This window comes from Miniopterus schreibersii (assembly GCF_964146895.1).
Source record: "Miniopterus schreibersii genome assembly, chromosome: 9".
Classification (NCBI taxonomy): domain Eukaryota; kingdom Metazoa; phylum Chordata; class Mammalia; order Chiroptera; family Miniopteridae; genus Miniopterus; species Miniopterus schreibersii.
The window spans coordinates 76,109,397-76,124,458 of record NC_138118.1 but is presented as its reverse complement, the minus strand read 5'-3'; the positions used below and the strand labels follow the sequence as shown (position 1 = coordinate 76,124,458).

At 48.2% G+C, this 15,062-nt stretch overlaps 1 protein-coding gene across 8 annotated transcripts in view; it reads right to left on the bottom strand.

Annotated features, from left to right (window-relative positions):
- CREB5 (cAMP responsive element binding protein 5) overlaps positions 1 to 15,062 on the bottom strand; it is a 362,526-nt gene that overhangs the window by 113,211 nt on the left and 234,253 nt on the right. The window contains exon 1 of one of the 8 annotated variants that reach the window (XM_081146790.1): positions 5,970 to 6,051. The exons of the other annotated variants lie outside the window; for them this stretch is intronic. Coding sequence (XP_081002916.1) covers positions 5,970 to 6,016 — 47 coding nt within the window. The 5' untranslated portion in view covers positions 6,017 to 6,051. Of the gene's footprint in view, positions 1 to 5,969; positions 6,052 to 15,062 lie in introns of those variants that run through there. 8 annotated transcript variants of the gene reach the window in all.

The window sequence follows — 15,062 nt, the reverse complement described above, 5'->3', positions numbered from 1 at the left end:
TCTCTCCTCACCTCTCCTCCTGCTCACAGTCTCACCCTCATTCTGTGACTCAGTTTACCTTTCCGGGGAGGAATTGCTAAATGGCAGTATTTCTCTCTACATTATTAATGGCCCAAAGCTTTTCCTAAAAGTCAACTGGTCCCATTATTAAATGACTAACATTTACTGAATATTTACTATGCTAAGTATATTCTAGTCCTATCTCAGGGATCCCATTTCATAGGTGAAATAACTGAGACTCAGAAGCTTACAACACATTGTTAAAAGTCACACAGTTAGCAAGTGGCAAAGCCAGAGTTTGAACACAGATCTGTCTGACTCCAAAATGATTCCTAGGGCACCATCTCAGGGGCCGTGATTTCAAATAAACAGGCTCCCCCTTTGTAGAGGGGCCTGCTTTGCAGACCTTCCCTTAGCAGTGACACGGGCCTCACTGCGGCCAGAGGGGAAGAGCCAAGTGGGTAACCAGGCCCACAAGGCTACAAGACGCCCAGCTGGCCGCTCTGCCATGTTAGCTCATGTGTCCAGCTCAACACGACTTCTATTCTTTAAAATTATTTGAAGATCCTTGATTTAAAAGAAAAAAGAAAAAAAAAAGTACATAGACTCCTACAACACAGCAACCCATGGTAGTCATTCCAGTTTACACCACAGCGTCTTGGCTCCATTTCCCACCTCCCATTAAGATAAGTGATTGAGTCTATGCATTAATAGATACCTTGGCATTCATTTGGAGCCTGATTATTGTTTTTTTTTCCAGGCTTTGCTTTTTTGGCCACATCCAGTTCTATTTCAGTCATTCCAGACAGCAGAGAAAAAAAAAAATCACAAGGTAGCATTCAATTATTGGTATCATGTGAAGGAGAGGAAGACTGCTGATAGCTCGATGAGTCTTGGCTATTGTGTAACTACTGTCGCGTTCTCCACAGTGATCTGAACTATTGATTAATTCTTCTTGGGTGCAGCAGCGCTTCATCAATCATTGAATAAGCTCTCCTGCCAGGGCAGGTACAGGAAGGAAAGATCTATGGGCTTGTTGTGAAGTGTGTGTGTACCGGGCAGTGGACTTTGGAGCGCTCAGGAGAGTCAATTTCAGTTTTCAAGGATGGAAAGTCAGGAACTGCCCTTGCTGCAGCCCAAGCTCCTGGATACACGCCTCGGAGAGCACCAAGCCCGACAGCGGCCGTTTCCACCAGACTAGCTAAGTCTGTTGAAAAATCACACACCTAAATTTGGACCACAGAATTTTCCTTGGCCTGGCCCACGTTAATCAAAGCCACCCATTTTCCTTCCCCCTCTCGCCTATTCCCCCCTTCCCCCCGCCAGGACTGCTCCTTTGGGTCCTTGCACACACATCTTTCTGCAATTTGTGCAAAAGGAGCCCCTTTCGAAGGTCAGAGGCGCATGAAAATGAAATGAAAGGAGAGCAGGAAGGAGAAGCCCATGTTTCACCCACTGCTTCTCCGTTCTTATTTTTTTAAATGCAGAGCCAGATGTGCCCACCCTACTCTGTGTTGGGCACACACGACAGTGCTTGTTCTCACGTCCACGTGCAGCTCTGCCTCTTCATCTGGGCTCCCTGCCCGGCGCACACTAGGTAAAATCTAAGGCATATTTACCAAGTGGCTGGAGACAGCCCAGCGCCCATTTCCAGCACAGACTTGGCCATCCGAGGACGGAACACGCGACGTAAGTCTCCGGCCCATCGCTGTTAGGTAATCCCACCAACTTCACCGTCGTCACACTTTCCCATTTGCCACCTTGGAGATCCCCTCCTCTTCAATCTCTACAGTGTCATCTTTTACCATCAGAAGAGATACGTGAGACGCCGCAGCAAGCTTAAAAAGCCTTGCCCAGCTGAAGATCCGAGTTACACACGCATGCCCTTCCAAATAGAAACTGCGCTCGGTCAAGCCCGGAGCGGAATCCGGTTCTCATGACTGAGCTCACTCATCTCCAATTCAGTTCATTTTCCCACTCACAAAGCCACGCCGGGCATGAATGGGGAAGCGAAGGGCTTTTTTCCAGCCGGCATTGTGCGCACCTGCCCCTCCGCTCGGGTCTCTGGAAATTGCGCAGGTTTTATCAGTGCTGGTTCTCACCTCCCTTTAATCGGAATGTGCCTTTACTTCTGTTTCTAGTATCTGATGTAATCTCAGACCCACTTGATTTTCTGAATAAAAAGAAGAGAGGCTGGAGAAGGCAGAGCCTGAATGATGCTGGGAACCAGATGCCTGGGAGAGCCTGAGATCAGTCCCCTGGTGCCAGGAGGATCCTTCACTGGCATCCTCATGATGGCAGCGGCTAAGACTTAGTTCCTGTGACCTCACTGTATGCCGGGGGCCTTCAAATGTACATCCACCCCTCACAACTCCACGTGGCAGGCATGGTTATCCTCATGTTACAAAGGTAGAAACTATGGCACGGAGAGGTTAGGTGGCTTGCCCAAGTCACACAACTAGGAAGTGGAAGGTTAATTTCAACCCAGGCATTTTGACCCCCAAAGCCAAGACACTCTTTTCAGGAGACCCCACGCTCTTATCTAATCAACAGGTGCCTGCTCCCCCGATGTCATCAGCTTCTTCATGCCACACATGTGTCCACCAGGGAAACAATGGGGGCGCAAGAGGAAGGATGCTGAGTCCACACTGGCTTATGGTCAAACGCAGGCTCGACCAGTTGACATTGCTCTTTGCCTGGCATATGGAGGGGATAGATTTGTGCCCCTCTGTCCTGCCATCAAAGCTTTGCCTCCCCTTTACCTGCTCACAGTTGAGGCCTGACTCCAGGGACTCATATGGAAAGTTGGTCAGTGATGGAAGATAGACCTAGTGCGACCTGGACATAAGGGGTTAGTTAGAGCTCCCATGAACAAGAGCAGGTCTGAGCCTCAGTGATCCTCGGTGATATAAACAACACACACACAAATAAGTACAAGTAAGACCGGGGAAAGCTGAGTAAGAGCAGTGGGTTGTATCAATGGCAGTGCACTGGTTGTGATACTGGGGGAAACTGGGTAAAGGATATGGGGGATCTCTCTGTATTATTTCTTATAACTGCATGTAAGCCTACACTTATCTCAATTAACAAACAGCAATAATCAAAACAAAAACTACAAACAAAACAATCTCCCAACAGTGGAGCCAATGATTCTCACCCCTCCAGGTTACCAAGGGGATGGGTGAGGCAACTCAGGATCAGGGCTGGGCCCACGCTTGCCTGCCTCTCTGTCAGTCACAAGCAGGATATTTCTGATTATGGGCAAGCAAGTCAGAGCCAAGTCCACATAAATTGCAATGCTCTAAAAAGATCGAGCTCTCTTTATTCCTGAAGAGTCCCAAGCATACACTTGGCACTGATGAGTTTTGCCCAGTGACTAATAACCTTCACCACTTGTTTTGTTTCAGCTCTGGGTGACCCTTCCCCACCTCTCAGAGAGGCACAGTTGCGGTCCTTCCCTGTGTACAATTAAGCTGGGTCCATAAATACATACTTTGCAATAAAGCTACTACCCTGGAATTTGGCTGAAGAATGGGGGTATTGTTTGGAAAAATTATCTTTCGAACAAGCCCATATAGTTTTGCCTTTCATGTTCTTTGAAGGTTTTAAAATGTCACCTTCAATCTCATCTGAGAACTTGAGTTTATGTAAAGATTACAGAAACATATCAAGGAGTCATGCAACCTTTGGGGGGAAATAAATTTGTTACAATCACAGTTCTGCATCATAGGAGTAAATGAAGCATAAATACCCCTGCATTTTGGGCTCTATGTCTTGAATCTGAGGGATGTGTGTGGTCTTTTAGAAAAGGTTCCTGGGCAGGTAAATAAAACAGACCCTGTATTCCGGCCCTCTTTGGACAGACTCACCTAGGCCATGATCTCTTATTGAGGACTCCTTGCAGGTAGCAGTTGAAAACTAAGAATTTCACCCCAAGAGAAATCTTCATGCCAAGAAGCAAAAAAAAAAAAAAAAAAAACACAAAAACACAACAAAAACCAACCTTCAAAAGTGGGGAAAGATGTGTCCCTTTTCACCCTGCCCATTCATTCCCTTTAAAGCACTCATTCACCTGGATTTCAAATGTACTTTTCTCTGAAAAGCTGTGACAAATACCTTTTAGCAACACTTGTACAGAACAGGGACGCAGACAGAGAACTCTCCAGCTACAAGGGACTTCAGAGATTATCTCAGATTGGTCCCCCACGTGGGGGGAGAGGCTTCCAGCCCACCTGGTCTGCTCTTTCATTTAAAAATAGAGCCCAGATGGTTTCAATGACTTGCTCAAGGTCATTAGGACTGACACTCAAGCCCCTTGACCTCTACCACACCGTGCTGTTTCTTACAAAAAAGTACCTCTGACTACCCTCCCCCTTCCATCTCTTCCAAAAAACGGAGGGGAGAAGATTCATAGAAAGTCATGATTAATTATATCCCAAATATGCATTAAATAAAAAAAAATAAACACTTTTTTGGTATGCATCCCATGCCCTGGTCTGCATCAAGCTTTATGATGGTGAAGACTAACTGAGCCCAGGAAGTTCTGGAGTAGCCGCGGTCAGAGGTCTTGGTCTCAGGGGCTGGCTTCCTGACTGCAGGGAGCTTCAGTGTATAACCATCTAATCGCGCTGGGTGGTTTCAGAAAGCACTCAGCCCAGGAAGCGAAGCCCAGGACTGACTATATTTCATGAAATACACAGAAATGTAGAGATAATTTTCAAAACGTAAAACTCTCTCTTTCAGATCCTTAAAACATGAAGAACAGCATCACCTGCCCCTCTCTCCATCTATTTCATACCGGTTCCTTACAATATTAACTCACTTTCTCTAGACAAATCAAGCAAGAAGTGTTCACCATCCCTGCCACAACCGCAACAGATCATCTTAAAATTCACTCGGGAGCATAAAAGTGTTTAAGGTAGCCCTGGACGGAGCTGATTGTCAAGTGAAACAACAGAGAGTTAAAATTCTCAAGCCTATTGCACGATCGCCGTTAACGTCAGCCGGAATGAGAGGCGAAAGACTGCAGCTACTTCTGAGGACCATCGTATGCTACTTGCTTTAAAAACCTGCAATGTACTCTGAGTAATAAATGCAACAGCCCAGCTCTTCCTACCCAGCACAACACACCAAATAGTTTTCCAGGCATTTGCAATTCACCAGTTACACTCAGAAAGCCACCCTGACTCCCACCGTCACTTCACTCTGACCTTTTATGAAAAGACAACCGTTTTGAGCCATGAGAGAGAGAGTGAGCGAGAGAGAGAGAGAATCCTGGTGGAAAATAATACACAGCTGTGATAATATCATCATATCATTTTTGAAATATCATAATACAGTTTTACTTTTAATAATAAAAGATAAAAAAGGGGCGTCTGTGAATAATTAGAGATTGCAGTCTGAAGCCAGCTACAGTCCCTGCAATTGATAATAAACTGAAAACCCCTTGAGAGCAGGTAACTGCTTTGCAACCCTGACCCCCTTGCTCTCACATTACTTAACTACCCTGCGGTTCTCGCATTACATCACCATTCAGGCGATTGGTTCCTGCATTTTAACTCTCTCCCTGTCTCCTCCGATTAGCAGCGACACCGCAGCAAAGAAACTTCGCCCGAGTTTGCTCTTTCTCGCTTCGCTTTTCTAGTCTGTGGCCTCCCTGCTCCTGTCGCCCTGCCTGGCGCTGCCGGCCTTCCCCGCCCGGCCTCGGCTCAGCTCCTTCAGGCCGCGCGGGGCTAGAACAAAAACTCTCATGGAAGTGGAAAGAAATGCCTCTCCGGGACCGGGCCGGGGACAGGGACAGGCGGAGGAGCCGAGGGGCTGGGACAGAGGAGCGGGGAGAGGGGAAACAAAGCCGGGCAGAAAGGGGGGAAGGCAGAAGAGGAGGAGGCCCGGGGCTCGAGACCAGGAGGCGGTCAGCGCCCCCCAAAATGTAGAAAGTCGGAAAAAAGAAAATAAAATTACAAACAAACCTCATGGACATCACTGAGGCTGAATTCCCTCCTGAGGTGCAGAACATGAGAGCTCTGGAATGAGTGTGTGTAGAATTTGAGCCAAAGCTTAACTAGCCTGAGTGAGTCATATCCTTCCCACTTGATTCCAGGCCAAGCGGTGATGTAATGCGCTGGCCCTTCTCGAGCGAGCTCTGGCTCTCCCTCCGCTCGCTCGCTCCTCGCTCTTTCTCCTGGGCTCGCCCTCCTCCCCCTCCTCCGTTTTAGCTCAGTTGCTGGTGAAGTCACCATTTAAATCTGGCAGAAGTGAAGCAAAAACTTCAATGTAACCAAAACAGCCCCAGGCTGAGTTCCAGACTCCGAGAGCCTTCCCAGTGCAATTGCCCTTAGAAACGTGTAAACAGAGGGGGAAACAGTGCCGCCTGGGGTTGGCCCAGCAGCTGCGTAGCACTCAGACAGGGACCGGCAGTTCTGCTGGCAGGGGTCCACAGGTTCCGGTAAAAGTTTTTTACAAAATTACTGGTGGGGGGGAGAAAAAAAAAAAAGGCCCGTGTGTTTGGAGAAAGGGAAATCGCCACGGAGACCCACGGAGAGATGGGTGAAAGCCCGCAGGTTGGAAGGAAGGAGCGGGTGGGAATGAAAAACCAAGACAGGTGACCAGCCTCTGCTGACAGTAACAGGGTTTCCGTGGCCCAGGGCCTTCCCCCGCTCCCCCCCAGCTGGATGGGATTTTCTGTTGCTGAATGCCAACCGCCCGGCCTCCGGAGATTTCTTGCATCTGACCCCCCTGTCAACAAGGGCAACCCCACTTGTGGGCCAAACACGCGCCTGCCTCTGGAGCCACTGGGAACTGGGAAATCAGCAGTCACTTCTCCGTTGGCCCACGTTGGTGCTGAAGGGAAAGGACCCTGGTTGCCAAACCCCAAGTTTGTCTTTCTGAGATTAGCACTCCGCTCTCAGGTGAGCTGTCCGCGGGAGGGGGAGTTAAACTACGCTCCCCTCAAACGAAGACCAGCCATCTGTCCCCGCACTTGCTGGGGGGAGGGGGTGCTGCCCCGTGGCTGGCTGTGAGTTTACAAGGACCCAGGGGGAACAAACAGTCCCTGTGTCTCTTTAAATTACGGAGAAACAGCCCGGGTGTTGGGGTGGGCACTCAGACACTATCCTTCAGGAGGGACAGGGGAGTCCTTTCAGTGGTGGCACTCTGCCCCTCACGTCCCACCTCTCCTGCTCAGGACTCCCTCTGGCACTGTTCTTCAGTCCCACTTGTTAGTTCTATCTTCTCTCCCCTTTCTCTTCCCCTCACCCTTCGTATCTCCTTCAAAAAGAAAACAAAAAAGTAATTTTTAAAAATGGGAAGTTCCCTAGAATTTTTTTTTTTTTTTTTTAAATACCACAAAAGCAGAAGAAAGGCGTGGGGTGGCCATTTATTTATTTATTTATGTATTTTTAAGCCTCCCTAGTGTCCTGTCACTATTGCCTCTCAGTGCTCTCGGGACCAGTGATACAATCATGTGTCCCTTTACACGTTGCCCAGCAGGGACAATCCACACCTCTAAACCAGGCTTTCAGAGAAATCTCGGAGCTTACGAAAGATGTCTGCTGCTAGGGGACAGGGCTGTCCATCTGAGTCCCTTGGAATTTAAATCAGGGCTTCGGGGACATCAGCACTCAAGGTGAGGAGTTAAACAGCCAGTCTGCCCAGCAGCCCGCCTGACCCTGGGGCCCGGGCGGGGAGGCGCTTTCTCCAGCAGCCGGCCCGGAGCACGACATCCCCAATTGATGCTGATGCCACAGCTGCGCCGGTGACACCTTTATCAAGGCCGGCAGCTCTGAATTAGAGGTGATCAGCCGTAATTACAGCTGGCGCCACTGAAGCCCCTGGCCTGACAGCGGCAAATGTGGTTGTTATAAAGTTGGGTCCACCATGCCAGTGGCCTGTATAACTCACTTACGTCTGACTCGCCAAGCAGCTATCGATTTTTCTTCTGACGCTGGGAGTAAATAAAACAAAATCTTCATTCACTCCTGCGAGCCTTTCCCCTTCCAGGCAGGTTGAGGGGATTTTACATAAAGACTTTCTCCTTTTTGTAAAAGCCACTGACCCTGTTGATTAATGCACAGCTGAGGATTTTTGCGTTCCCTCCTCCACTCCCCACAACTTGCCTTGGTTTTCATATTTAATTTTTTTTTTTTTTAAGTTTTTATTGATTTTAGAGAGAAAGGAAGGGAGCAGGAGAGCGAGGGAGAGAAACATCAATCGGCTGCCTCCCACAGATAAAGGCTGAAGCCCAGGCATGTGCCCTGACCTGGAATCGAACCGGCGCCCTCTCGGTGCATGGGACGACTCTCAACCAGTTGAGCCACATTGGCCAGGGCTAAATGTTTTCTTTACGTTATGAGGCATATCAAAATGGATATGAGGTAGAATTTTTCAAACTGACATCGTCCTGGCATCTCAATGGGAAAATGCTCTCTCTTGGATTTTTGTTAGACCATGTCCCAGGGGCTGGGCTAAACTGCTGGAAAGTGCCCCACTGCTTTTTCCCCCCCTATGGAGCAGGTAAAAGGGACCCTGTGCTGTAGGTGAAGACTATGTAAAGGTCTCTTCCCTGTGCCTTCCTTGGAGCGTAACAAAGGAGATGACAGCTCTGACCAAAGCCAGGCGCAGACCTCTCATGAGATAGGCCAGCATCTTGGCTCCTGCCAAGAGGAGGAAGGGATGAGAGGTTCCGAGGTGGGGAGAGTGCCTCAGATCAGGGAGTAACTTGGCAAGTGGTTTTGGTGTTTCCAGAACCCAACCAGACTCCAAGGGCCCTGTACCCGACGAGGATGCTGTCAAGCCAACAATGTACCGGGACACGCTGACATTCCAGCAGAACTTGTCTGGATGCTGGCCTGAGTGAGAGTCGGTTTCAGAGTTCCAGGGGTCTGCGTGTTTGCGTTTGCACGTGCAGGTCGCAGGGTCAGCATGGCCCTGCCCTTCCACATCAGGCACTCTCCCTGCTGCCCAGCTTCTCCCCACTTGAAAAGAAACCCTGCTTTCCCGTTTTCCTTCCTGTGAGCCCCTGATGATAGAAAATATCCTGTTCCCCAAAGGAAATTCCCCTCCAACTCAAGAGCTTCCTTCTCACCCATTTGGCCCTCTTGGTGCCTCTCCCTGACAGTCCCCTCCTAGTCCTAACTGCTCTTCTGAAGGCCAGGGGCTTCGCAGAAAGAAGTGTGAGATGCTGTAATTCCAGAGGGATCCTTCTTAGAAGCAGACCCTGGCCAACAGGCGAGGCCCCCAGATTAGCTGGCTTGCTCAGGAATGCTTGCAACACCCTCCTTCAGGACATGTCATCCTTGGGGAGAGGGTGGCGGGTACCTTGCAGCTGTTCCCTGTAACTCACTCACATGCTCCAGGCTCCCGAGGAAATGTTCGGCTCCAAAGAAGCACAAACCTCTGAGATTTGAGCCCAGAGTTCAGAACGCGCTTGGACTGTCTCCAAAACCACCCGCTAGAAAAGGCACAGCTTGGACTGGGGGGCTGAGGGGAGCAACAGCCGACCACAGTAAACTTTGTGCGCCTGGGTGAATTTCGGAGCTCAAGCACTATGGACACACACGGCAAATATTAGAAGCGAAAACCGTCCTTCCTAGAGAGAGAGGGTTGTTTTTTTCTTTGGGGTTTGAATTGATTCTTAGCAAGGAAAAGCATATTATCTCCTTTCAGACATTGTTTTTTAAAGTGAACCCGTGATTCCCACAGTCCCAGAGGAGTTGGAGAGGCCAGATAATTTCAGAGTTAAATAAGCTGTAATGACTATCACATGTACCCAACCATAAACCTAGTATTAAAAATTATTCAGAAAAAAGGGGGCATCTCTTCCTCTTTTAATTTACAATAACCAGCCAGGTGGTTTGCTAGGGCCTCCTCTGCAAATTGCTTCCAGCGAGCCTTCCGGTCACAGACCGCTGCACACCCCCATGGCTGTCATTCAGCTTTCCCTTCGACTTGGGTGTCCCGTGTTTTCACGGTGGACAGAGGCTGGGGGGCTGTCTGGGCGAACCCTGGCAGGGTACATCCTGAACTGTGCGGGATTAGCTGGTTTAGATGGTTGGGCCTGCTAAGGGCGGCTCCCAGCAACCACTCCAGGGTGTAATCAAGGGAGTGTCAGCCCTTGGTTACCTACTGCAGCTCCAGCATCCCAGCCCTGGCACCAAATACCCTCAGGCAACTTGCTGGCCTTTCCTGTGTTGAAACCTATTTGTGAATGCTCTGACATGGCAATATTGACTGTGACTCAGACAGAGGAATGCATTTCTAATGATGGAGGCATCAAGAAACCTTAGGTAGGTATTGGGAAGTTGTAAGAGCCTTTTGATCAGCCCTAAAATATCATTATTGATTCTGTCTGCCATAGGGTTGTTGTTTTTCCCTCCCAGCTCCTCCATCTTTAAAATGTGTGTGTCATTGAATCACTTGACCCTATCGCAGTCTCTGAAAGGCAGCTGACACTCAATGAATATTTGTGGAATAAATGAATGAGTGAATGAATGAATGCACTCCTCAGCTCAGGCGTTAGCTTCTCCACAAAGGCCTTACTGGACTACCAGGCTGGGGTCATGGCACCCGGGCCAGACTCTATCCCAGCAATAGGCCAGTGATGGAAGCACCTATTTCCGGGCCTCTGTTTTCTTGGGAGTCCTTAGCGTACAGGATCAAAGCCCAATGGTGTTGCCAGACTGCACTGAATTCGTTGTCTGGTGTTGAGTGGAGCCAGGACGTGGCGCAGTAGTTGAACAGGACTGGCCAGGGGAGCAATTCCGCTCCAGAGAGCTAGGCCACTGATGAAGCGAGAGAAAGCAGGCTCTGGGGATGACTGTGGCTGAGAGGTAATCCACCAAATCCCCACTGTCCCTTTAGGCAAAGTGTGGTGACTGGACTAGTCTAGGTTAAAACAAATGGGGTGCCCAGGGTGCAAAATTTAAGGGGCATGTGATTACACAGCCAGGAGAGCGAGGGCCTCCGTAGATGTTGAGCTGTGGGTGCCCCACTTGTCTCCCCTAGTCCAGGCCTAAGCTGGGTGGTGAAAACTTACTACTCACTGTGTACTCGTGAGAACCCACAGGACTAGTAAAATAACATTGGGAGATGCTCTGGTTCTACCTGGCCAGCTGGGGGGAAGGAGGTGATGCCTGCAATAGGCTGGACTTTTCATCAACGTTTCCATCTCAATGGCATGTCCTTTAGCTAGCCATTCTAGTTCCCCACTCTATTCATTGCTTGTGAAATACCATGGCCTTCTGTATCCTCTATGTTAGAATTTGTAGAAATTGATTTCCCCCCATATTTTGTAGCTATCATATCTATCTTATGGGCATATATAATAATGCATACATACACACACATATACATATATGTTGACATATATACATATGTGAATATACATGTGTGTATATATACGCAGTATCTGTCATCATTAGCTAACATTTATTGACCACATATGCTGTGCTGTGCCTTGTGTTACGTGTCCCACAGATGTTAATTCATTTCATCTTTTCAGTAACACTATGAAATAGGCACTTCCCTTATACCCATTTTATGGATGAAGAAACTGATTCAGGGAATATGGTTACCTGCCTAAATGTGCCAGTGGAGCTGAGACTTGAGCTAAAAGTTGTCTAATGCCAATGTCAGGACTGTGACCACATCACCTCACTATTTTGCATCAGTACCCTAATACCTTCCACAGCCCAGCTGTTCCGGGTGACCTGTGTGTCCAGAAACAAGCAGCACCCGGGCCCAGGCAAGCAGGACAGGCAGTGTGGGTCTTAGGAGCTTCATGATTCTGATCAGAGAGGTATTCCAAAGGAGGAAGGCTGGAGTAGAAGCGGAGAACGGAACCTTTTTATGGCATAACATCCAAAACTAAGAAGCGCAGGTCACCTCTCCCGGGTGAAAAGATGGTGTTGCCTGCCTCACACCGCTCACCTGGCCTTTACCACGCCCCCGTCACACCTTGATATCTCGTCAGGGGCCACACCGGGAACCACCACTGCAAAGTCCACTCCTGTGGTTCTCCTAGTGCCCTCATACTGCTGGATGCTGGGGCTCCTTCCTTCTTGAGAATTCTTATCTGGATTGCTTATTTCTTTTCTCATTATAGATTCAAACCACTGGGTGTGTCTTTTCTGAATATTTGCCCCCAAAAACTTTGCACTTGCCCAAAAAGGCTTTCTGGAAAAGAGTCCTTACCTGTTTGGATGATAGCCCTGAAAATATACTCTACTGGCTATTTGCATTGTTAAGCATTTTTAAATTAAAATAAAAGACAAAAGGCCCTGGCTGGTTTGGCTCAGTGGTTAGAGCGTCAGCCCTTGGACTGAGGGGTCGGGGTTCGATTCCGGTCAAGGGCACGTACCTGGGTTGCAGGCTTGGTCCCTGGCCCCGGGTGGGGTGCATGCTGGAGGCAAACAATCGGTGTGTCCCTCTCACATCAATGTTTCTCTCTCCCTCTCCCACCCCCCCTTCTACTCTCTCTAAAAAGCAATGGAAAAAATATCCTCGGGTGAAGGTTAAAAAATACCCCCAAAACTACAAAAGTAAGAATGAATTCACAGAGGTTTTGAGGGCATTAGAAATAAAAAGGAAGGCTTACACTCAGGAATTACACTTGTGGTTTTTTTCTTTTTACTGAGCGTCCAGCTGTCGGGCCCTGTGTGTGTTTAAAGCTGACCTCCCTTCCTCTGAGCAGAGCAGTCCCCCAGCACTGATTTATTCTGCATGGGGAATGAGCCCTCCAACACTTCTGCCTGGAGGGGATGGGAGCAATTTTTTTTTTTTTTTAAACCCCAAACATGAAGCTCTCGGGTCCTCCAAATGAAATTATCTATGTTTTTATTAACAGTTAAAAAGTTGGTTTTGATAAGAGAGAATGAAGGAAAGAGAAAACTGCTGACATAATATTTTGGTTTCCAAATCCACTTCCACATTCTACTGCCCCTCTCAGGCCTATGCATTACTGTGATCCCTGGACTTGCCCCAGAACCCCAGATAGAAAGGTGCAGTTAATCCTGCCTTGAGTTGAAAGTCTGCTCTAAACGTTAAAAAACTGTCTTGGCCAGTGTGGCTCAGTGGTTGGGCATTGTCCCATGCATCGAAAGGTCACTGGTTTGATTCCTGGTCAGGGCACATACCCAGGTTTCGAGTTCCATCCCCGGTTGGCCGGGGGGGTACGTGGGAGGCAGCCAATCCATGTTTTCTCTCTCTCCAAAAATCAATAAGCCCTGATGGCATGGCTCAGTAGTTGAGCATCGACCTAGGAACCAGGAGGTCATGGTTCGATTCTCGATCAGGGCACATGCCTGGGTTGCAGGCTCGATCTCTAGTAGGGGGTGTGCGGGAGGCAGCCGATCCATGACCCTCTCTCATCATTGATGTTTCTCTCTCCCTCTCCCTCTCCCTTCCTCTCTCTCTCTACAATCAATTTTTAAAAATCAATCAATCAATCTATAAAAACATATTTTAACAAAAACATTCAAAAACTGATCATCGTGACACTTCCATATGCATTGGCATGTGTTTCTGTATTTCTGGAAGTGCAGTGCTATGTGATTTATAAATAACTGTTGTCTGCTCCATTCCTATGAGAGGGAAAGTAGATATGATGTCCAAGAGGTCTCTAGGTTTGGAAGTAAAAGATCCTAAATTTCTCATTCTTGATGAACTTTAGAATTCCTCTGACATAAGCAGAAATGCAGAGCAAAGTGAGAGTCAAGCACCACCGGGCCTGAGGCAGGCTAGTAAGCCAGGACTTGTGGAACAGGGACACTGAGACAGACAGCTAAACATCCAAGCAGTTTACAGCTACCTAGCAAATCATAAAATCCTGTCTTCTGTAACCAAGGACACTTAAGAGGGGGGAGGGGATCAATGGGGGGGAGAGGGGGGCAGAGGGTCATCTGTAACACTTTCAACAATAAAGATAAATTAAAAAAAAAAAGAGGAAATGGTTTACACTTCTCCTCCCAACCAGAAAATAAGTAGCTTACAACACCCTACTCAGGGATACAGGTAGCAGAAATCCAGTTAGCGCCATTTGCCAACCACACTCAAGGACAGGTGAAGTTAAGGAAATAAATCTCATTTTGGCATATCAGCATAAAACTGATGAATATTCCATTGTGATTCTCCCCTAAGACCTCCCCTAAATTCCCAGTATTTAAAACCCCTCAAAATGAAGGTCTCAGCACATGCTCTCCCTCCCAGGAGTACACCCATGCCTTTCCCTTCCCTCTATCCTTCCCCTACTGGCACGCATCTCCTGAACCCCAAGAAACCCCACAAGGTTTGCAACCAGGGCAGCAATGGGCAGCGGCAGCTAGTCCCTGGCTAAGCCCTGAACCTGACCCTAAGACCCCCTTTTCTCTGTCTTCTTAGTGAGCCAAAGCAGCCTGGCCTAGGCTTATTTCCCCACCTAGTCCCTCTGCTGTTATCCTAGGCTCTTCCTTGTTTCACTGTCCCCAGCTTTAATTAATTTCCTCTAAAAATCACCTGGACTCACCTTATAAAATCTTTCTTCATGAAGTCATGAACCCACACACTGCCGACCGGCCCTAGGCAGACCCGCTCAGGGCCAGGTCCCCTTTCCAATAAGAGGCCCATCTGAGTGCCCAATTCCTTTCTTTCAGTAGCCACCCCAACTGAAAAGCATGCTTTTAAGCTATGTGAGAACACACCTTTCTTGAGCAACGATCCTCCTTGAGAATCTCATGAAAACTGTGAAACTTCCTGTTAACCATGAACCCTGGGTTAAAAATCCTCAAGAAAAACCAAAAGCAAAACAAACAAGACATGTCCTCTTTGTATTGAACTTCACGCTGTGGTCTTTTACAGGTCAAGGGAAGCAGGCACATACAGATGAATCTCAATGCCTTGACCGCCAACCCCTGGCCTGTCCCTACAACCAGCAGGCCCAGGACTTTTTCTAGCTCAGTGGGTTTCAGACTTGGTCTACCTAAGAATCCCCAGAGAACAGATTAAAATGCAGGTTTCCAGGCACTGCCACAAAGATTTTAACTGTCAAATGGAGCCTAAGCATATGTATTTTTAAGCACAACTCCCTAGAA